Genomic DNA, 24,551 nt, shown 5'->3' with positions numbered 1-24,551 from the left:
CACCCACCCAGGCAGTGACAGCAACCATCCAATTTGTCTCTTTCCTAGTCTCCTAATTTAGTTTCACAGCTTCTTGTCAGAAACACAGATGCTGATAGTTAAGAACCACTGAAAAAACACCAAAACAAAACAAAAAAACCCCAAATCAAAATACAAAGAAATGCATTATCACAAAGCAAAGAGCAATGACTGAAACCAATAATTAAGCACACTGCAAATAATGATGAAGAAAAATATGAAAAAAGCAATGAAACTGGATTTGCATCCAGAATAACTTCTGGGAAGATAAAGCTGGCAGCTAGGCTTATTTAAAAGGCTTACAGTGGCTTAAAACAAGGTGTCAGAAAAACATACCGGCACCGTCTTCATTATTTAGTTATGTTAAGGACTACAGAGGAAAGTTAATGTAGACATTGATCTGTGGCTGCTCGTTACTTCCCACTGTGTTGGCAGGCTCCCTCATAATTTGCATGCCTGACCCCAGCAGAAGTTAAAGTTCATCGGTACATGTAGTTAGGGCTCATTAATGAAAAAAAACAACAACAAAGCGACGTGTAAAACCCTGTAATTTCAGTGCATGATGCACTTAAAATGGTCAGAAGGTTATTAAGGTTTTATAGGTTTATTTCCTATACCTTGAACTCCAGCTCCATGCCAGTGACGTGCTCACCGCTCTCCACCTGGGCAAGCTTCTGGATGTAAGAATACAGGCTCCGGGCAGCCACCTCAGTGTTTCCACAGGCCACCGCCTCCAGCAGTGCGTCATGAATGAAGCTGTACTGGTCTTCAGTCTGCACCATGTAGTTCCGCTGCGATCGCATAAGTGTCACATGGCCGTAAATGTCGACCGTCTTCTCGTGCTTGATGCGCTCCAGCATGGCGTCGATGACGATGAAGCAGCCCGTCCGCCCGACACCCGCGCTGGAGTAAAATAAAAAAAAAGAGTGTTTTGGCATTGAATACTTTCAGTGTAATTCACTGTGCCATTATAATGTTTTATATACAGCAAGTCCTGTAAGCTCTGTTGTGGAGTCACACTTTGCATAATTGAATAGGAAGATGCAAAAAGAGAGATGTTATGATAGCTAAGAGAGGAAATAATTAAACAATGAAAGAAAATGACAAATAGAACAACAGGAGGACAGTGATGGAGTCTGGGCGAAGCAAGCCGTCAAATTTCAATTTTATTGTGTAGTGCTTTGGACTCACTGAAGTCTTCTTATCTTGACAAAAAGGAAGGTTTCAATTTGAATAAGCCATTTGAGAAATACCGCTCGTAAAAGGAGGAAGAGCTAAGGAGTGAAATGGGAGACGCAAAGGAGATGGAAAGGGATTACTTTTGAGGCTTTCTGACAGAAAGAGAAGAAAAGAAAAAGGTGGAGAGAATGGCAGCAGGGAAATAAAGGATAAATTAAAGAGAAGGCTGCTGTGACCAATTGAAAATAGAAGAGGCAGAGGTCATTTGGGAAAGAGAGTATGCGTTGGTGTAAAGTGTGTTACGTAACCTATAATAGCAAGTACGCAGGTAAAGCCAGCCATTCTGTTGGCTCACGGACACACAATGACCTAATAACAACTGCATTAATGAAGCTGGGATTTTCCATGTGCAGGGCTTGACTTCATTTTTGGGACACCGGCAGGTGCGAGAACCACTCCTCAGTTCCTTTGAAGCACAAAAGTGAATCAAATTACAAACCGACCTGCAGTGAGCAATGATTGGTCCAGCGTCAGGCGGATTGCAAGTCTTCACCCGACGGAGGAAGGCCAGGAATGGGGTTGGGTACTCTGGTACACCGTGGTCAGGCCAGGCGGTGAACTGGAACTGACGAACCTCCCGCTTCTCACTCGAACCATTCTGCATAAAACAGAGAGAGGCTGCTTGCACTGTGTTTGCACTGGGTCATTCAGTAGCTTTATTGTTGATCTATAAACCCAAATGGTGTCTTGATAACGGTGCTGCTTTGTGCAACTTGGCTGTTACAGATAGATGTTGTACAGTGAGACCACAAAACATTCAGAAAGCTGACATACTGACGTATTTAGTGGATACACCTGCTTACCACAAAGCTAGGACTGTTAGGATTTCAGGTCAAATAAAAAGTTGCACTTTGTAGACTTGATGAGTAAAATGCACTATAGTTTAGGTTAAAATCATCTATGATGAAATGCTTTCAACACATGCAGCTCATCAACGGCTTCAACAGTTAATCTAATAACCAATCTAGGAAAGCTGGGGGACTGTGTAAATTGTATTGATTTGGAAATCATTTAAACCCTGTCCTTGCTGGACTGTCTCACCGAGTTAAAATTGTGGATGAAGCGAAGAAGTGGACCTCCTAAACCTCGCTCGTCCTTGCATGGTGATCTTGGCCCTCGAAAACATAGGGCTGATCACACATTTGATAAACAAATAAATGCTGTTGCTACAGTTAGTTTCTTCTAGCTGATGCAAAAGGCTAAGCCCTTTCTCCCTTTTGCTGACTTTGACAAGGCAAATCATGCTTTAAGAGCTTGAAAAAGAAGGCAACTGGACTTGTTCAAGTCTGTGAGGATGTTTCACCTTTCACACAAGAGGCTTCTTCAGTTCTTAAAAGATTTTTCAAGCTCCTACGACTACCATGACCTGGATGACTGAGAGCCTAGACGGACTACTTCATACGTTCATTTCACCCAGGCTTGCTTTTTGGAGTAGTTTTTATTTTAGAATCAGCCAGGCGCTGCATTGTCCTCTGCAAACAAAATGCAGCAGCTCAAGTCCTGACAGGCACATGCAAGCGAGCTCATATTTCCCCTGTTTTTGGATGTTTTAACTACACATTCTCCGAAATGATTGTTGAGATCAGCTGACCAGACGCGTCTGGTCTTACTGTGAAGCAGATTAAAGCATAGAGGAGACCTGGCCTTCCCTGTAGATGCCCCTGAACTTTGAAACATCCTGGGCCCTTGAAATGAGCATCTTGAAATTGAAATGAGCAACTCGACATCTTCAAAAGCCGCTTGAAAACTCATTTTTACTCCTTGGCATTTAAACCAGACTGAGTCTTGGCATTTGTTTTTCCTCTGTCTACTTTTGTGTACCGTGCCAGTTTAGTTTAGTTGTACAGCACAGAGACAAAATATCAAACATTGAAAGTGGAAAAAATTCAAACAAGGGTAACAAGGGTCCTGAAAATGGTCATAAATATAACTGGGTTTAATAGAAGCATCCAATGGAGTTTGTGGGTAGATTTTTCAGCAGTTTAAGAATAGCTCAATAACTCAAGAGCAACATGTACATGTACTCATTGTTGCTGCTGAGAATCAAGAGTAAGTCTCAGTGTACTGTAATACTGCAAAGAATGTACCATTTTTATACAGGGAGTGCAGAATTATTAGGCAAATGAATATTTTGTCCACATCATCCTCTTCATGCATGTTGTCTTACTCCAAGCTGTATAGGCTCGAAAGCCTACTACCAATTAAGCATATTAGGTGATGTGCATCTCTGTAATGAGAAGGGGTGTGGTCTAATGACATCAACACCCTATATCAGGTGTGCATAATTATTAGGCAACTTCCTTTCCTTTGGCAAAATGGGTCAAAAGAAGGACTTGACAGGCTCAGAAATTCAAAAATAGTGAGCTATCTTGCAGAGGGGTGCAGCAGTCTTAAAATTGCAAAGCTTCTGAAGCGTGATCATCGAACAATCAAGCGTTTCATTCAAAATAGTCAACAGGGTCACAAGAAGCGTGTGGAAAAACCAAGGCGCAAAATAACTGCCCATGAACTGAGAAAAGTCAAGCGTGCAGCTGCCAAGATGCCACTTGCCACCAGTTTGGACATATTTCAGAGCTGCAACATCACTGGAGTGCCCAAAAGCACAAGGTGTGCAATACTCAGAGACATGGCCAAGGTAAGAAAGGCTGAAAGACGACCACCACTGAACAAGACACACAAGCTGAAACGTCAAGACTGGGCCAAGAAATATCTCAAGACTGATTTTTCTAAGGTTTTATGGACTGATGAAATGAGAGTGAGTCTTGATGGGCCAGATGGATGGGCCCGTGGCTGGATTGGTAAAGGGCAGAGAGCTCCAGTCCGACTCAGACGCCAGCAAGGTGGAGGTGGAGTACTGGTTTGGGCTGGTATCATCAAAGAAGAAAAACTAATGACATGGCCTCCTTGTTCACCTGATCTGAACCCCATTGAGAACCTGTGGTCCATCATCAAATGTGAGATTTACAAGGAGGGAAAACAGTACACCTCTCTGAACAGTGTCTGGGAGGCTGTGGTTGCTGCTGCACGCAATGTTGATGGTGAACAGATCAAAACACTGACAGGATCCATGAATGGCAGGCTTTTGAGTGTCCTTGCAAAGAAAGGTGGCTATATTGGTCGCTGATTTGTTTTTGTTTTGTTTTTGAATGTCAGAAATGTATATTTGTGAATGTGGAGATGTTATATTGGTTTCACTGGTAAAAATAAATAATTGAAATGGGTATATATTTGTTTTTGTTAAGTTGCCTAATAATTATGCACAGTAATAGTCACCTGCACACACAGATATCCCCTAAAATAGCTAAAACTAAAACAAACTAAAAACTACTTCCAAAAACATTCAGCTTTGATATTAATGAGTTTTTTGGGTTCATTGGGAACATGGTTGTTGTTCAATAATAAAATTATTCCTCAAAAATACAACTTGCCTAATAATTCTGCACTCCCTGTAGTCTCCAGTACATAAAACATTAAAAAGGGATTAAGCTCAAAGCCAGCTACAGTATAAACTTAGAAACTCAGATCACTCATCACTGACGTCCTTTAAGGGGGTTTGGGGTGTTCATTACAGCGCATGGACATTGCCATCCGTCCATGCATCCATCTTCTTACGCTTATCCGGGGCCGGGTTGGGGACAGCAGCCTAAGCAAAGAAGCCCAGACCTCCCTCTCCCCAGCCACCTTCTCCAGGTTATACATGGGAACACCAAGGCATTCCCAGGGCAGCCGAGAGATATAATCTCTCCAGCATGTCCTGGGTCTGCCCCGGGGCCTCCTCCCAGTGGGGCAAAACATCTCACCCAGGATGCATCCTTATCAGATGCCTGATCCACCTCAACTGAATTCTTTCGATGTGGAGGAGCTGCATGCCATATGCTGTGAACATCTTATTATTGCCAAACATTTTGAGAGGCTGAAATCCTGTCCTCTCAAGCAAGAATGGGAAAACATGTTTGTGTTTGGGAGCTGAGCAGACCTTTTGCTGCAGTTTTGAAAGCTCAGTGTTGTTCAGAAAAAAAGACGTGATGCAAACCAGTGGTAAAGACGCCCCTGTCACGATTCTGTTTTGAAATGTGTCGCTGGCTGAAATAAAATGAGCGTATATTTAAATATTTTACAGCTGTTTAAATCTGCTCTCAATTACAAAATGGGCTTTGCAGTTTTTGGGAAATCTTTTTCTTTTTTTTGATTATGATTTTACCCAATTTGAACTTGTTGTTGTAGTAGATATCATTTTCATGCTGATCAGCACTGATGTGAGTGTGCTCATGTACTCATTGTTGCTGCTGAGAACACTCGGGACATGATACAAGCGGCAAACACTCATATTACACACCCGTTTGACAGCTCCTGTCATAAAATCCACTATTGAGGCATCAAAACTGGGATCCAGAGGAAGATTTTTGTGAAGGACAAGAAGAAAGAGACAGAGAGAAAGAGCAGCCTTGCATCTTCCTGTCCGCTTCCCCCTCCTCACAGAAGATCCTCTAATGTAGGCACTGTTTGCATTTCATTGCAGTGCTTCTACTTGCCTGACAGAGGGAATTTTTCCTTGCTGAATAAATGAATAAATGAGTGTGGTAATTAAAAGCAAACTGACCTACTTCTTGTTTTCCTTTTTTTTTGGACATTCCCCATTTCTGGAGTTGAGGAAGACGGGATGAATACGACTGCTACCTGGCTGCTGGTTTTATTTGAAGTCTTTTTTTTTTTTGTCAAGAATTTATCAGCGGACACAATCCCGCGTCACTGTAGGAAACACATACATATAGATATGTACCACAGCAGCTGCTTTGTGAATGCGCCATGTGTTTGTCTGTGTGACTACCGCCAGCCTCTGCCGCCTGATTCTTCACACAAATTCAACAAAGTGAAAACAGCTCGGCGAGAAATCCCAGCAACGGCTTCAGGTATAAGCAAGAAGGAAGAGGGTGAGCAGAAAAAAGGAGAAAGCACCGCTGGGTGTGATAGAGGCTGAGAGCGGCAGAATGTAAATGGCCCTGAATGTCAACCAGCTTTAAAGCGCCACGGCTGCTGATACGTTGCTATCTTTACCGTCACTGGTTTGCCTCAGCATCCATTGTTCCATTGACAATTCAGGTAAAAAAAAAAAGTCAACAGTGACTTAACACTGGTGTTATCTTGGCAAAAGGAAAATTCTGGAAATGTCTAATCCTTCCAGTGGCTGGTTCAGTTCCTATCACAGAACCTGTCTTTGCATTGGGCTGCGGGTGAGAGCGGGGTGCATGTAATGCATGTGTGCTGGTGGCCTGACAGTATGCGGTAATAATACACTGGTTTGTGTCTGGCATCATATTTATGCATGTAGCATTTCCGATATTTGTGCACAAGCATGAATGCAAGCTTGGATGTGCAAAATCTATCTCTTGAGAATGTGCTCATTCACATGGAGAAAGTGCACTGCAATATGTCATATGAAATATCTTAATTAGAGGGAATACACACTAAGCCTCCCTTCTTCTTTTAGAGCATTTTACTATTATAGGTTTTTTTGTTCTGAATTTACAGATTATATATTAGCGTAATTATAAAAACACAGTTTCTTTAAGCATCCCTTTCACATTTTCACATATTAATATGAATAAAACAGTCGCATGTTCCTGCCACTAACACAGTACACAACAAACCTTTCTGCCTTTTAAAGTCAACGCAGATGATTACTGGAGTAATATCTTATTTGGGAAATTAATACACCGTTACATTGCTCTGTCATAATTTTACATATCTAAATGGACTCTTCATGCCCCTTTAAGCAGGAGATTTGTGGTAAAAGCACATCTATTTTTAGTCAGGATTTGTTATTATAAAAAGAACATAATGGTTAATGGATATTTGTTCAAATATTATCATTTTTTTTCTGTCAGCCTCCCCAGTAGCTTTTCAGACGTATCGATAAAGATATTTAAAATTGCTTCTTTGTATCAAGGCACGGGTCCTGTAGCTTCTGATGTAGCTCTTCTGCTTTTAGCATATAAACATATAGTGTTTTTAGAAGACAACAACAATATTACTTGTTAAATTTGATAAAACAAAGCAGTCTGTTCAATGCGATCATGTTTTTTTTTACTTGTTTTTAAAAGCTAGGTAAGTAAGATTATCCTGTTATGATAATTTTTCATTTGAATAAATATTTTCCCCACTTTTTTTTCTCGTTTTTGAGATCGCAGTCTTTGCAGTGAGCGTAGCTCTGAATATGTGTGCAGGGCTGTGTGTGCGTACACAGAAGCATGAGAGCAGTCTGCCAATTATGTATATTGAGTTTCTCTTCTGCTCACTTTACCTAAGTGCTCCAATTTGGCAGATGCACATAAACAGATGATCTATTGAGGAGAGCGAGAGCGCTGTGCAAGGTAAAAAGGGCTGGACTGGAAGGACAATGGAAACAAAGGGTTTTATTTTACATATCTTCGCTTCAAGCAGAAAAATACCATGTGGTTTATCCCAATATTTTCAATGTTTATGCAAACCTTGTGCTTGTATTTCTACAAGGCGTGTCCTCTGGACTATCACTCCCTTTGCTGAAAAGACATTTATGAGGACGCTGCTATTCATTTTTTGAACCATTTAAGGTAATGGCTGTAATTTATTTGCTCAGACATGTTTGCACATCAGTTTTGAATTGACAAGTACTGTTTGTCAAACATAAGACAGGAGTACAAATAGTAGTGTGTAGGCGAACAATGTGAGGAACCATCTTACCTTGTGCAAAGAGAAGGTGCGCACGCAGAAAGTGGCCAATTCTATCGTGTCCAAAAGGGTCACTTGGGTCATACCGTAGGTCTCTGTACCTCGGCTTGGCCAGTACTGATCACACTTAATCTGGGAGAGAAAGAGAGGCATTAGCTGCAGCATGAAAAACCTCACGGACATAAAAAGGCACGGTTAGGACATTTTTTTAATCACGTTTGTTCGTATCATGGCACACTCTTGGAGCAAGCTCTCCTTTGGACTGAAACAGTGCAGTGGTGACAGAAACACCGGGGCAGCTTCTCTATAATTCACATCTGAGAAACAACATTATGCACACTGAACAGATGTGCCTGTCACAGCGACTCCAATCTCACTGCATAACTTTACCAACCTTACACAAATCCAGCCTGCTTCCTTCCTTGCCTTTTTCTTAAAACAAAACATATTCAACAGTAATATAAAACACAAGGAATGTAATTGAAATCTCGGGAACTTGATGACTTTCCATAATCACAGCTGCTATAATTTCAAATCTTCATACAGAAACCTGCATTCTTCTTAAAAGTTTAGTAAGGAAAAAACAAAACAAAACACCTTTTAGAGCAAACCCTTGATTTGTTGTGACTGTTAACATTTTTTTTCTGGTCCTGTGGCACTACACACAAGCACACACACGGTGTCAGCCCACCTAATAAAGATTCATTCAATATGGGGTGTGATGTGCCAGCGGACATCTGATCAGATGTGACAGCTTGTGAGGGAGATGCTGCTCTCCAGTTTTCTCTCCCATTTCCTGCTCGAGCTGACACTCGAGCTCCAGCACCCGCTAACCCTGATCACGTTTGACAGGAGTGGAATGCGCATGTCAGGATGGAGGGTAGGTAAACAATTCAAAAGAGGACGGAGAAAGGGAAAATGAGTGGAGACACCTGGGGTGAGTGAGCCTGATGTTGACACAGGTTTGACTCGACAGCACGAAACATCACGGTTGGCTTTTTGACATTTAGACAAGTCGACTCCTCGAGAGGACTAAATATTATCACGGCGAACTCACTTAAGTAGAAGTATCAATCCACCGTGAGAAAAAAAAAATCCTTTACATGAAAAGGTCCTGCACTGAAAATGGTAAGAATCACAGAAGCATGAGAACAAAATGTAAAAAAATTAATTAAAAGTATTCATCATGCGGCAGGATGACTTCTAGCTAAACTTCTAAGTGAATTATTATTACATTAGTGGATTATTATACATGCACCCACTGGTCACTTTAATAGGTACATCATGCTAGTATGGTGTTGGGCACCCTGCTGCTTGTATAACTGGCCCAATTTCTCAGGCCATGGATTCAACAAGGTGCTGGAAACATTCCTCAGAGATTGTGGGCCACACTGACATAACAGCATCATGCAGTTCATCATGGCTGCACAGCCACCATGTGAATCTTTCATGCATCCCAAAGGTGATCTATTGATTTGTGAAGTGGTGACTGTGGAGAGCATTTGAGGACAGTGAACTGTCACGTTGAGATGATTTGAGCTTTATGACACTGCACATTATCCTGCTGAAAGCACTGTGATCACAAAGGGATGGGCGTGATGAGCAACAATGTAACAATGCAAAGAGCAACTGTTACATTATTATTCCAAACATGAAAAACCCCCCACTACCAAACACCACACTCACCCCACTCCCATTTTAAGTGCAATGAAACATAATGGTGTTTTAGAGCTGATGAGATAATGTTACATTTTATCAGCAAAATATATTGCCTGGGCAAGTTTATGCAACTTCACGTACTTAAATGTTAGTCTCCTCTCTTATTCTTAGAGATGCAGTGTCTCAACTGCTGATATCCCATAATGTGTACCAAATAAATGACAGGTGCAATCTCATTTGCAGCGGTGATTATCATAAACCACGTTGAACACTATTCCCCCACCACCAAATATTTAAGGTTTTCTTTAAGGTAGTCTTATTTGTCATTTCTAAGCTAGGACCCAGTTCCTTCACATGTTACAAAAACAGGATGCTGAGCTTCCTGAAACTAAGCCACTGTTCTCTCTGGATCGTTTTCTCTCTATATTCTACAATCAACAGATGGCTGTAGGAGAGACTGGTCGCAGGTACTGCAAATACTCCACAGCACTCTAGCACTCCCGTTCTTAAAATTTCATTTTAGCTTCCTGCACTAAGCAGTCTAAGTTCAACAACTCGCTATGCTCTCTGGGAACATGCAACAGCTTGTGGTTTCTGCTGCAAATAAGGAGAGAAAACAGAGCTAAGCCTGTGAAGGTACTCCCAGTGGATACGCAGCCTAACTTATCAGATGTGCGCAGGTAGAGTGTCTTTGAGTTAGCTCTGCTTTATCAGCCTCCCCAGTTGCTTTAACCACCCCATTCAAATATCTACAGTTCTCTGAAAGCAATCTATCCCAAGAAAATGAAGTCTGATTGCCTACCAATGGAGTTCAGTTATGCAACTGGGAAATCAATGTAAAGCTGTGCCATTTTCAGCAGCTGGTTGTTGTACTTTGTTGTGTAATGCACTGATTTGATTCCAAGGCTCATTTAAAAGAAAACACCATTTTCGAGCAATTTGTAAGGTTGGGGGTTTAAAAAGAAGCGTGCAGAAAACAAGTCCAGATATGCCGAGTGGACCTACCCGCGACTTCTCTTCCAGCCTGGTCATCATGACAATAGTGGCTGCTCTCTGTTCCCACACCATCCTCCAGAAGTCTCCAAATGTCTCTGGTAAAGGTCCTTGGGTGGCAATGTAGGCATTCTGCTTCCTGTAGCCATCAATGTAGTTAGCGTTGATGTAATCGCTGCCTGTTATACCTACATATAGGCAAATAGAGGAAAAAAAACGGAGATTAAAAGATGGAACGTGTACTTTTGATGGCTTTTCCTTTATTATTCTTTTTCCTACCCTCATTTATCAGACTTTTTCATTAACACAATTATTATCACGCCATCTGCCTCAGTAATTCCCAGTTGTCACACGCACTGACACAGTTCCCAGCCAAGGAAGGAGTACGTGTAAATGTGAAGATCAGAATAAGACAAGTCAGGAGAAATTGGCTGAATTCCCGTAACATTTCTCAAACTGTCCAAACTACAGTGGCAATGTCTTAAGATTCTGTCGACCACGTCAGCTTCTAAGAAACTTGTCTGGAGGGGGGGGCTGTCTGGAAACATAAGGCTTGGGGGCCTAGAATAAGTCCGCTAAAGACTCCAATTCAGCACACTGGACAATATTGAGAAGTTTCTCCCGTTGATAAAGACCTCCACATTTATCCTACACCACAGCAACTAAGTAACATTCAAATGACAGAAAAGTTCCCGAGTTTGAGTTTGATATCACCTGGTCTTAAAAAAAAAACATTTACTCACTTGTAATTTTTTATGTTACTAATACACATTTATTGAGTTTTAATAATGTACCTATTACACCACTGAAGTGTAAACAGCTTTCTACACTGAGTTTCTCTTTTCTTTCTTTTTTTTCCATTACGAAGATTAATTCATGCAGTATTGTGCATCTATTAGCAATTTACTATGTTTTTATTAACAGCTAATTATGCCTTTTGCAGTTCTCCCATCTGGAATGATCACAAACCAGATTTTTACGTGCTTTTAAATGGATTCAAACACATCTGTCATATTATTCTATCATTTTTCTTTTCTGCATTTGTGGTTCCTTCCAGGTTCCCGTAGATATCGTGTTTACCACCACAACAGACCAAAGAGATGATGGAAGATAGTGGAAAGTAAATCAGCTTCTCAGCCAACATAGCTGGGAGGTAGATCTAGCTTCAGTCCCCCTGAGCCTGCCACCATGCTGTGATATACACCGGTCCTACTAAATCTAGCTAGAAGGAGGTCTTTTGTTGGGCAGAAAGATCTGACATGTTTTTAATGCACAGGATTGTATAAATGTGCTCACATGACTAACAAGTCAAGGTGCCCTTGAGTTTAAAAAGGAATAACTAAAGGACAAAATGCTTTCGATGTTAACAGGATTATCTTGTGATTGGAGTGTCTTACATCGAGCGTCTGGCAGTGATAAGGCAGAGCATCACCCATCTTCATTTACCAACTTTTACAATCTCTCCATTTGAGAAGGGCTTCGGCGTGACAGCATCTGTGTGTCGGAGAGTCATGTCTCTTTGACTGACATCTCTTCGCTCAAGCAACAAACAATGAAACACTCGACCGGACTCGGTGAGGGCTATGGCCCGGGCGGAGAGGAAGGATGTGATATACAGAGGAAGGGAGAGACCGAGCGAGAGGCAGAAAGAGCGGGGAGGGCGAAAAGAAGAAAAGAAAGAACAAAGAATCAAAGTAAAGGAGAGAAAAGAAAGTCAAATGTCATTAAAACGGATACCACGTTGCACAATTTGACTGGGCTGCCTTGGCTTTAGTCATAGCTAAGTGAACAGAGAATGGTGGCGTGCATGAATTGTTCTACTGCTGCAACTAATAGCAAAATCACTGCAGTGTAAAATAGAAATTTCAGACTTGATTAATTTATGTATTTATGGACGAGGCATTTTATTTCCCTGGGATAATTTTGTTATGCATGTTGCTGCACCCTAAAATTGGCCTGACTACTGCAAGATGCCGAAATCTAGCCTGAGCAGTTATTTCACACAAAAGGAGAGGACTCTGGAGCAGAGAGTTTGGCATTACTCTGAAGGAGTCGGCAGCTCTTCTGGTGATGCAAAGCCAGAACAATGTCAGCAGTGAAGGGTGACTACCTCTGACAATGTCCCTTGAGATTTAGGAGTCAGAGGAAGAATTTTTCTGGCTCCGAGATTCTCACCACCGTGTCTATAGGCAGTTAGAGGGAAGTCAAGGCAGAGGCGTAGATGTGATGAGACAAATGGGACACTGAAAACACTGGTTTAACTCCCGACTCAGTTTGAGTGTGAGATCTGAGCGCTTGGCCCAAAGATGAGCTGAAAAGAGTCCTTGCCTCACCCCTGATTTGCCTCTGTAAACTGCTTAGCTGGTCAGTAGCAAGCTGAGCTGGAAAAAAGTCCAGAGTTTAAAAATCAGCACATTTCACTTTTCTTCCTTTTCTACATATAAGTTATACAGTAAGCATATATGGTGCTTCACATGTTTATTAGATAGACTACCTTTCATAATACTTAGAAATCTGTAGAAAAAAAGAACAAGTTTAAAGATAAAAATGACTGAATTCAACATTTTTTATACCCAAACTTGAGCTGGCACACCGGACTTCTTTAAAATTCAGAATCAGAATATCTTATTAATCCCCAAGGATGTGATGTGTTTCAATCATTAAAACCAAATCTGCTGTTCAGTAAACAACTGGAGTTTGGCAAATCCACTGAAAAATATTAACTGTATTTGTATTTCAGCATTAAAGCACCTGTGCATACTGGTGGATAAACAATTATGTTTACAAACGTATGAGTTGAAAGTGTGAAAAAAGTCCTGACCCAAAAAATATATCTCTATATATTTTTCAGTGGCCCTAATCCCGTTCCATAATCTAGTCAAGTTTAGTCCCGACGGATTAAATTGCTAATCCATCCCATTTAAATCCACACTGCAATAAGATACAGCTTTCCACTCGGCTGATTATTTAACATATTCTGCTTTTTTACTGATAACTTTTACGTGCGAGCACTTATCAAACAGCAGCAATACGAGCTCAAGTCAGAGGTGGCGAAGATGTGCGGAGCGTGAGGCTGAGCCTTACCCTCTATGGGAGCCAGGATGACACGTGAGTGGTCGTAGGCGATGACGTTGGCGTAACGATTCTTGGGCTTGTTCACCTCCAGGTTGGAGTGCTCCCAGGTGAACTGCTGGCCTGGATCAATAGACTGATGGGCGTACAGAGACAGGCAGAACATGCACACGTAAGGAAGCAATCAAAAGGAGCCACGAGAGAAGCTGAGTAATAACAATACAACCTCCGTGCTATCACAGAAAGAAGAGCGGAAGACGGGGGAGGGAGAGATTGAAAGGTTGATTTCCCTGAGAGAAAGAAGAACACGGTATCATAACAATCTGCACGCCGACTGGTTCTGATACAGCAGCCGCACGCGGTACTTTATCAAGATCATTAATGCGGCGGGGGTGCGTAATGACAAATAACAATATTGATAAAGGCGGCGGCTCTTCTCCCTTTGACAGGAGACTCGTGGAATGAGCCTCGACACTTGGGTGAAAGACAAATTCAACCGTCTGTTTAAAAATACGAGAATTCTAGATAACTATTCCGCTCCCTCGCCAGGATAATTAAGTATTCCATTATGAGCCGATGTTTGCTCATAGGCGTCTGGTGCCGTGTTGGCGTGGGGATGGAGGCTTGAATGATATTTGCAGTTGGGCTGGAGTGAGAGAGAGAGAGAGAGAGACTGAAGCTGAAACTGAGTCCAATTGGAAACGTAATCTAACATGCAATCAGCACGCAATCATTACAGCAATGAGAGATTCCCTCTGTTTTAGCCTCATCTGGCTTTTTTCCCCTTCTCTATCCCTTTTCGACATCCCTGTTTTCCTTATCAGCACGGCTCCATCTTCAAACTCTTCCACTTTTTTTATCTACTGTCTTCTCTCTGAAGTTTACTATTAAAGAGTCCTCCACCTCTCCTACTCTCTATATTTTTCCTTTCAGATCATCTTATGACTGACTAAGTGAGAGTATTCATGTCTACATAAAAAGATTGGGGTCATTTCTCTCTTAAAAAAAATAAAAAATCCCTCAGTGCAAAAACCTTCAAACCACATCCGTGTATTTCGCATCTCAATATTTTTTTCCACAAATGACATTTAAGGAATTTGTACGTTTAAAAAATCGGCAGAATATTTTCTCTCGTAAAACTAGAATTCCTCCCCGTTTCTCCTCCTTTTTTTCCGTGATGATGGCTGAAGATGAATGACAGCTCGTGTCCACGCGACAGGCTTGGCAGGACGACGCCTCCTGAGCGCCTGACAGCAGACAGATAAACTCTGCGACTTCAGTATCATCACGCAGAGCCGCAGCTTGCCTTCCTCGCTTCCGTTTGTACTTGAGATTATCTTCTCTTCATCTCCACTCTCCCGCTTTCTCTCCCCTCACTGAATCCTCATCATTAACCAAAACTTCTCCACCTCATCTCTCTCTCCCTTCTCTCCTCTCTGCCCTCTTCCCCTCCATTTTTTCCTCCGCTCACACATCCCGCCTGGCTAAAAACCAATCAGTCAAAGCCCTGTAGAGCTGTGCTTGGCAAGCCGGGGCGCCGGCACGAGCAGCCATTCATCAAGAAAATAACAAAATTAAAATTACACTTCTCTATTTAATTTGGTCATTTATTTTTCCTGGGGGGTGGTTGTGCGAAAGGGGCAGGCGGACCGAGGGAGAGAAGACAGAGATGAGCTGGTGGTTTAAGGCTCTCTCAAAACCAAGTAATTAGAAGTTGAAGTTGCAGCAAGCATCAACTTTGGCATCACGTTTCTCGTCTCTCTCTTCCCCCGCAGAACGGAACAAGCTTGTCCATTTGGTATATAGCCCGGATGTGGATTTATGAATAAAAGATACCCAAGAAATACAGGATTGCTATTAGAAGTCGTTATCCGCCAACATCCACCAGCGGGCATGATGACGGCAGTCTGTGCTGGTGTACCCGCTTCCCACCTTAGCCTGGTGTGCAGCGAGACGACAGGCACGGTGATTTAGGGATGGCGGGGAGGGGATATTGCTTGTATGCAAACGAGAGCTGATTCAGCGCTCCTGATTTCTAATCAACTCTGGTGTCATTTATAACCGCTGCGGTCTCAGAGCTCAGACAGCTCAGTTATCCCCTCTGCACACAAACATGCACACACTCCCACACATACCATGTTAAAGCCTGAGTGCCAGTGTGCGCTTTTCCCAAAATCACATTAGCAGAGGTCTTTCTTTGCTATGCGGAGGCTGCTAATGTATGTGATCACTTGTTGTAAACAGCGTAATTGCTCAAGTACCACCAGCTACAACACGCAGGTATGCAAAACAAGCAGAAAAGAAAGAATTCAAAAGAAGGAGTATGCGACAATAGAGCATACCGGAGGATGAGACTGTCCTTTTTTTCCCCCAATGAAAACACAATTGGACAGAAACCAACACTGTAAGGCAACTTTCACGTTTGAATCGTTGGCCCACCCACCTCGTATTCCTGGGAGAGTTTGAGGTTGTCGTTGGCCTTGAGAAGCTCTGTGTGTTCAGCCAGCTCTGAGATAGGGATAGGAGGATGATTCATCATACCTGCTCGCCAAAAAAATAGAGAGACATTCCACACAAGGGAAGAAAGGAAAGAAAGTGTATCAGTACAGCACACGGGACACTGGTTCTAAACACATGCCATTTAAAGTACGGGTAACTTGTTTTTTTGATCTTTGCTTAAATAACGAGGGACAATGGGTTTTAGTGATGAGGAAGCTTGAGCAGGACATCGTGAATGTTACACACAGTAAAAAAAAAAAAAAAAAATGTGCTGACTGGTGATGTTATACGCACTTGATTGGACCAGGCCAGAGCTCAAAAGTAGCCAAGTTTATTTTGCAGGGCTGATTGATTATTTGCCAGAAAGGGTTGTGTTATACACCCGCAGACCAAATTGTAATTATTCCCACCATGATCACGATGCTGACGGACAGGCGGACCAATAGGAGCAAAAAGTTGCCGAGCGTAGCCAGTTATGGCTCAAACATTCAGAAGCATCAATAACTGTGATAGCTTGGGAAATTAGTTTAAAGCGACATAAGACGAACAATAAAAGGTTTTGATGGAGAGATCAGACGAGGAGCCCCACAGACCCATTTTGGTCTTTCAATCAACAGAATGCTCATGTTGACAAAAATGCCTTGAACTCCTCATTAGAGACAATCAAAAGTAACATTTGCTTTCAGCTCGACTGTTATCAACAAGTGATGATTTGAATAAAAACCCCACAACTCGATGGGAATACTGTTGAGTTGTTGAATGGTCTCGATCAAGTAGGACATTTCAAATTTAAGTTGACTTAGTTGTTTTTCACTAGCTGTACATGGATACCACGATGTTAGCGCAGCCTTAATCTGCAGTGCTCTGTTTGTGCAACGTTGTTAGCACAGCGACCACTTTTCACTGCTGCCTCTATAAAAATCTGCTTATTCTAGAATCGAGCCCTGACCTGGGGGGCTTATAGGAAGGGAGGTGTGAGAGGGATCAGAAGGTTTAGGAGTGTGAATGATGCTGAGTGACACAGTGAGCTGCTCCATTTCAGCCTGCTAGTGCAAAGCAAGCAAGATAGCCTTTCCTTCATCTGCCGCTTCGCTCGGCATTAGCCGAACACTATCTCAATGATGAATACCCCTACAGTACCTTCAAATACAAAAACAGGCAGTCCAACATACACTTCCACCCCTCCCCAAAAATCCTCCTGCTTTTTATCCCAAGGCATTCACTAAAAGTACAAGCTTTTTTAAATGGGTGGGGAAAATTGTGTTTTTTTTCCTCCTTGCTTCAATATCCACTGAATATTGTGTTGCAGCTACTATAATATTATCAGCACTGCTGTGCACTCCAGTCGCTAATCCATTTAGAAGCATAATGCTGAGGCCATGTAATGGAATATGGCGCAACTGTAGATTGTGGCTCTGTCCCTGCACGCCGACTGGCAATACTTAGCACTTCCATATTTTTAAACACGAGGCCTCTTTTCCTGCAGAGCATTGAGGTTAAAAGTCAACAAAATGTTGACACCACCTCAGAAAAATTCAGGCTTAATTGGGCATGCAAATCGGCATAATCACATTAACCATCCTTAACTTTCCCTTTTATACGATGCTTAATACCCCCCTCCAATGTCACGGGGGGTCACCCGTGTTTTGTTGCGCTTAAGAGGGGGTATGGCAGGGTGGGACCCAACTCTCTGTGCTGACAGTATTCATTAGTGATGGTAATTTATTTTACACTGATATAACAATGTGGCAGTCTCAATTACATAAAGATTACAATGCACACATGAGACAAATGGACGCTGTGGCATCTTCTGGGCATGGACACGGACATGCCGTATTAACAGTCTACTTTACAAAAAATGCAAACCACTTAAATGACAAACTTAATAGTTTCCCCCTATTCTTAAAGCCCGTGTTGAGTTTGTGTTTCAATTAAGCATGTTAATTGCAAACCTTAAGGAAACCTTGTCGGGTAATAGCAGAACTGTTTGTTTATTCATACTTGAGTTTTCTCAGTGAGATAACAAAGCTCTGCGGCAGCGCTTTGGAATGAGCCGAGGTTATTAACGGCTTCTGCTGTAAGAATTCATTACGATGGATATCAAGGAAGGAAAAAAAATGAAAAAGAAGATGAAAAATGAAATTTGGTTGTCAGTTTACTAGCCTCGCTTTCAAAGGGAAGCGCTATCAGACGCTATGAGTGAAATAAGTAAATGCGTGTTCAAACGAGGGGCCCTTACTTCTCCTTGGGAAAACAAGAGCAAGAGGTTGTTTGAGGGGAGATCAAAGAATGTTTGTGTTGGGGTTTGTGCGCGCGTGGTGTGTGTAGTTTTCTCTGCATGTGCACGTATCTCAATTTGTGTGTGTGTCTGTGTTATCCTTTTACAGTTTTTCTTAAAAAAAAAAGTGACCACGGCATTTGTTTACCTCAACTGGAGGAGGTAAGAAGCAATTATTTACAGAAGGCTTATATAAGAGCCTGATGCAAATATGCAATTCAATTTGTTTGATCTGCATAATTAGTACTGTTTGCTTTTTGATGCCTCATTTTGCTAATAAAATATAATAAAAACTATGTGCTTTATGCTCAAAACAAATGAATCTACCACACCTGAAGGTGTGCTGCAATGTTATTTCCCAGAAAATATTTAGCTTCTAAGCTAGACTTGACTGTTAAGCTTAACCAAGCAAAGTCAATCAAGGGGGAATTGCTGTTCTTTCTTAACCTAACTCTGAAGCAGTCAGCCCCCACTCTCCCACAACCCTCATTCCCAAAGCTTTTTTCCCCCCCCTATCTATCCACTATCCTATTTTTCTCCCGCTGTAATCAACATAATGATTAGTAAACACACGTCACAAAAAAACATCTAATTACACACTTCCAGTCTCCTGATCTGCAGTCGATATGCCTGAGAAATATGATCATTCTTTTCGAAAAGCCAAGCCGGTCTTTCCAAAAGCCTATTTATGATGTCGTGTATTTCCATTTAAAAGAGTCGACGTCTGCCTGTGGATAAGCAAAGAAAATAAAGAGGGAAAACTGGGGGAAGAGTAAAAACCAGAAACTCCTTTTTTTCTTTCGGGTGATTCTTTTGCGGTGAGCAGGAGAGGGGGTGATCAAATGTCGAGCCATTGTTTGCCACTGCTTTAATTAATTCTGCTTGTTATCTCTGAGCACAGAAAAAGACCCCGTTGGTTCAGAATGGAAATGGAGCAGTGGTGGTGAAGGAGGAGGGAGACGGGAGAACAACAGCTTGGAGGTAAGGATTGGGAGGAAGAGAAAAAGGAATAACACAAGTTGTATTTGGAAAAAAACCCTCCACTTATTAACCAGCTATACATGAGCGGAAGTGATCGCACAGGTTATTTATGCATGGTAGATTAATGCACAGCCAACAGCCCGAGTGAATATTGTGATCCAATTAAAGGAAAAAAAACAGCCTAGTGGACCAATAGAAACAAACATAAAATTAATTAGTGCTCAAATTTTGCTGCATCATGTGAAAAAACAAACAAATGCAAATTATGTATTTGGAAATTGAGGCAAGCGGTGCTCAAAGACCTAAAACAAAATAAAACACACACACACACAAAAACCATACATATATAAAGAAAGCTGGGTACGCAAACTCTGAGAGCATAGTGACTAACTTTCATAGTCAAAATCTGCTTCACTCTGAGGACTGCTTAGACCAGAATCTGTAAAGGACAGCAGACATAAGGGAAATGGTTTCAAAAAGGCTGTAATGCAACACAAAATGCCATGTTAACAGAAAATATGAAATGTGCAACATAACACAAGGGCATGAAGTAAAACACAAGGGTAATATTACCTCAGTTCATCCCACAGGGTGGCCTAAATTATGTTATTTCAGTTTTCAGGCCAAACTGACACACAGACGTGATAAAGTAGGGCAAACATTTCCAAATCTTAACACAACTTCCCGTCTGCCACCAAATACCAGTCAGTGCCAGATTCCCACTTAGGGGCCAACTGGTTGGCCGAGGGTGTCAGCCTCTGTGGGCTCGCGGAAAAATTCCGTCTGCCAACCCCCATATCACCGGCTATAGAGATCAGCGATAAGAAAATTGATTTGCTATATTTAAGCCTTCATAAACAGCAGTTGGAAAGGCCCCACCCAGAGGACTGTGAGGAAGACAGAGAAGGGAAAAACAGCTTATGTTTGCTGATGAAAACTAACTCTGAAAGGGTCCTTTGTTTGTGGCTTCGTGCCAAAGCACTCGGAGTGAAAGGTGTGGAAAAGTGTCCGCATTCTTGGCTGACAGCTGTGGAGCCGGAGCTGATGGGAGTCGGAGCTCCGAGGAGGGTGGTGACGGTTCAAAATCTTATCTGCTCCAGAGTAGAAGTCCTCCGGGGCTTCAGCCGGCCGATATTACGTCCGGGTAGACACAGGTGTCCCCGACTGTTCAAGCAGAAAGGAGCCATCTGCGACAGCATTAACTGGACATGTGGCTAAGAGATGGCATTTGATGGGATGTGGCCAACCTGCCCATCAAGCAAAGAAAAATAGATTTTGCACAGGCTGAAAGCTGTCATCAGAGTGATAGGGTCGATCGCGTGATACAAAGATGGCAAGTTTTATCCAACTGAATCGAGATATTATGTTCAGCTTCACATGTAAGAAGTGAGAAATTAAAGTAACGGAAACGAGATTAGAAGACTTACAGGCTAAAGCGGGATTTTATTATTAACGAAAACAAAAACAAAACGGTTACGCTCGAGTCTGCACAATATAGCTGCAAAAACAAGCATTCGTGGCTTTACATTTCTTGGATGTCTATAGGAGAGAAGACGTCACTGCAGTGATGCAAAAGGAGCGCAGTGAGATGAAGACATTGAACATCCCCTCTCCCTAATTGATTTGTGACAATGACTAATTAAACCTAGTGGGTGGTGCTCTGAACCGCTGTCTCTAAACGTCATTCATCACAGCATGAAGAAAGTACAGGCATGTCTGATTATGTTCATGCGGAAGTGTGTATTATGTGTGTATTTCCACAGAACTGTGAATGGGAGGACTTGGCTGTTAAAGTTGTTGCAAGAAAATGTGTAGTAAAAGACACGTGAGAGTGATGCTTCTTTTGTAGATAAATGTAGTGAAGAACATATGTATTATTTTATATGCTGTATGCAGAGGTTTTCTTTTGTTACATACTTGTCATACTCGCACGTTCTAGATAATCAAATACATTTTTAATATTAGACAAATATGTAAGAAAGTAATTGCACCCCCACAAAAACCTTGATAGATTATAAATTTACTGTGAATAACCACAGTTTTGGAAAGCTGATTTCAGTTTCAACAGCCACAACGAGACTTGATTACTGCTAGACATGCTGAATCAATAAATCCCTTAAAAAGAACTTGTCTGACAAAGTGAGGCAGGCTAAAAGATCTGAAAAAGCAACACATCGTGCCAGGGTTTAAAGAAACAACTGAGCCATTGGCATCTATCAGTCTGAAAAGGGTTACGAAGCTGTTTCTAAGGCTTCGTGACTCCAGTGAACCACGATGAGAGCCATTATCCACAAATGGAGAAAACAGAGCGAAGTGTCCCAGAAGCGACTGGCTCACCAAAATTACTCTAAGAGCGCGACGACTCATCCAGGAAGTCACAAAAGAACTCAACATCTAATTTGCACCTTCATTGCCTCACTTACCCAAATTAAGGACAGTGCTCATAATTCAACATTATAAAAGAGACTGGGCAAAAATAGCATCCATGATGAACATTCTGAACAAAAAGAACACAGGCCTGTCTCACATTTGCCAAAAAAACATCTTGATGAAGACTTTTGGGAAAATATTCTGTGGACTAACGAGACAAAACGTGAACTTTTTGGGAAGTCTGAGTCGCATAATGTCCGGTGTAAAGCTATCACAGCGTTTCATAAAAAGAACATCACACCTACAGTCAAACATGGTAGTGGTAGTGTGATGGTCTGGGGCTGCTTTTGCTGCAAGACTTTTTGGATTTTTCATTAAATGGAAAAGTTCAACCGCTGCTGACATCAAGAGCATTGCACAGTCATGTCGATGGAAGAGGCGCCAAGCTAAGTGTAATCAGCACAGTTGCCTGGTACATGGCTTTTTGGCCACTTGCGCCTTCACGTCAAAGTTTGTGATCATTTCCGTCAGCAACCTGATGACTAAACAGCTGCTTTAAAAAAAGTCCACAGTTTCCAAGACCCAAGATGAAATACAAGTTTAGGATCACGACCAGGAGCAGGGTTGCTGTTTATTTTTTCCAAAATTTACTGGCTTGTGTGCTGAGTTCAACTTCTACTCATGATGGGTCTAATGGAAGACATTGAGTACAAAGGTCCTGAAATGTGGCACAATTACAATTGAGTGCTACATCAGGACATCAGGGCTGCAGCAGCACAGCAGTGTGACGCACTTCAGAATGTGTTCAGAAAGTGTTCCAAGCATGGCGGCTGCATTGGAGGCAGTGTGTCACAGCCAAAGGACTTTTTATAACGCTGAGGGACAGTGATCAAATTCAGATCATGTTGCCGCACTCACAGAAAATTTTGATCATACCCCATATGACCCTCGAGAAATCAAACTCAACACTTGAAAATGTTTATTATAAGTACATTTAATTATTTCTTTATTGCTAGTTGGAGCATTGTGATAATCACTAACTGTTGTAGCGAAAAAGGTTTCTAACTTTAATATAAAGAAGAGTAGAAAAAGAATAAAATGATGAAGAAAAAAAAGCGAGCACTCCGGGCGAAAGGGAGGGCTTAGCTGCAGATAGACAGTAGATATCCACCGAGTCGTGATGCTTCATTACTTTGGCCCCATTTGCCAATTAAACCCTAGGCACAATGGAAGATAATGACAAAACAAGTCACTCTGTGCCCCAAGGAGTTATGGGATGTCATTGTGAGGCTGTCATATCACCTACAGGCTTTTAAGCATACATGGACAGGCGTGCACAAACACACAAGATGTGCACACTCTCTCTGAAACATGATGCCTGTTGGAAGGCTAATCAAAAACATATTTTATGTTCCTCAGCACTAGGGGTAAGTGAGCACACATTGCCGATACGGCATATGCTCAGCTGGATTGGAGAGGCCTTGGATAACTGCACGGGGAGTATGCTCATTTGAACAATGGTCGCTATTAGCTGATGGGGATGTTCACAAATGCTCACCGGCCCACTTAATTGGGCTAAAATGTCCATTTAAATTAAATTCCCCGGGTGCGGAGATAACGACAGCGCCCAATTCTGCGGAACAACGGCGAGGCTGTGGAATGAGAATGCTCGTCGAGTATAAAGACAAGTCTTAACATATACTGGTGACTGTTGTATAAAAGAGAGCAAGCATTTGTAATGAGAGTGACTATTATTTAAGGCTGAAGGACAGCGGTAAGCACGGGAGAAAATCTCAAAACGTAAGAATGGCCACTATAACACTGTTGTTACAGAAACCTCTGATAGGACTCTGAATGCCAAGCGAGATAAAGACGGGAACAGTAGCATTTCTCCATAAGTGTCTCTGTGTGTCTCCTTGCTTCTCTGTCCTCTGATGTAAAGAAATCTCTCTTTCCTTCGAAGATACAAACTCAAGGCGGCATGCCCGGGCTGAAGAGAAATGCTTTATTTTGAAATCCGAGCCTTTTGATGGAGCAGAGACTGGCCATGGATGACAGATGGATGGCCAAAAAAACAACTCGGCTCGAAGACAGAAAGACGGCAGGCAAAAAAAATAAAGAAAGAAATAAAAGAAAAGAAATGAGCAAAAACTAGGTCGGGTGTGTTTATTCTACTTATGGAGAATGGTCTATTAGCTGTTTTCTTGGACCAATCTGTACAAAGGCTACTTACATACATAGCCAGCTTTTATGCTACAATACATTTGGAAGGCTTGGTTAAAGGTAACTGGTGGACAGATGTGCCAACTGCCTTTTTTTTTTTGCAAACCACGGCATGTAACTGGACACTAAAACTTAACTGAAACAAAGACAGCATAAGAAACACACTGCGGCTAAGACCAGAGTCAACAAACTGTAGATGTCAGTGTGGTCAAATCACAGGAGGCTTGATGATAAAAAAAGGCAAACAAACAGGAAATCAGTCTGAATGAAAGCCAGGAGGAAGATGTCAGAAAGCTGTGGCTGGAGAAACCAGACTTTAGCGCAGATGATCATCAGAAATAAGATAAAATGGAACCACGTAGAAAGCCAGGGTATAAAAAAGACAGGCCTGACAATGCACAAAATTTCAAACTCTTTCTTATTCATCAGCGGTTAATGGGGATATGACAAACACATGCTTATAGCCTACAGGCTGTTATGATGGCAAATAATGTCAAACACAATGATATGG

General features: G+C 41.9%; 1 protein-coding gene across 4 annotated transcripts in view; it reads right to left on the bottom strand.

Annotated features, from left to right (window-relative positions):
* The window catches only part of ptprsa (protein tyrosine phosphatase receptor type Sa), a 169,650-nt gene that overhangs the window by 16,752 nt on the left and 128,347 nt on the right, over positions 1-24,551 (bottom strand). For 2 of the 4 annotated variants that reach the window (XM_039598497.1, XM_039598498.1), the window contains 7 exons: positions 19,839-19,886; positions 16,133-16,230; positions 13,702-13,825; positions 10,630-10,805; positions 7,978-8,097; positions 1,701-1,855; positions 636-921 (listed from right to left, as the gene is read on the bottom strand). In XM_039598497.1, the coding sequence (XP_039454431.1) occupies positions 636-921; positions 1,701-1,855; positions 7,978-8,097; positions 10,630-10,805; positions 13,702-13,825; positions 16,133-16,230; positions 19,839-19,886 (1,007 nt within the window). The remainder of the gene's footprint in view (positions 1-635; positions 922-1,700; positions 1,856-7,977; positions 8,098-10,629; positions 10,806-13,701; positions 13,826-16,132; positions 16,231-19,838; positions 19,887-24,551) is intronic. The other 2 variants (XM_039598499.1, XM_039598500.1) reach the window with 1 other exon arrangement.

This window comes from Oreochromis aureus, linkage group 15 (assembly GCF_013358895.1).
Source record: "Oreochromis aureus strain Israel breed Guangdong linkage group 15, ZZ_aureus, whole genome shotgun sequence".
Classification (NCBI taxonomy): domain Eukaryota; kingdom Metazoa; phylum Chordata; class Actinopteri; order Cichliformes; family Cichlidae; genus Oreochromis; species Oreochromis aureus.
This window is presented reverse-complemented; position numbering and strand designations above follow the sequence as displayed.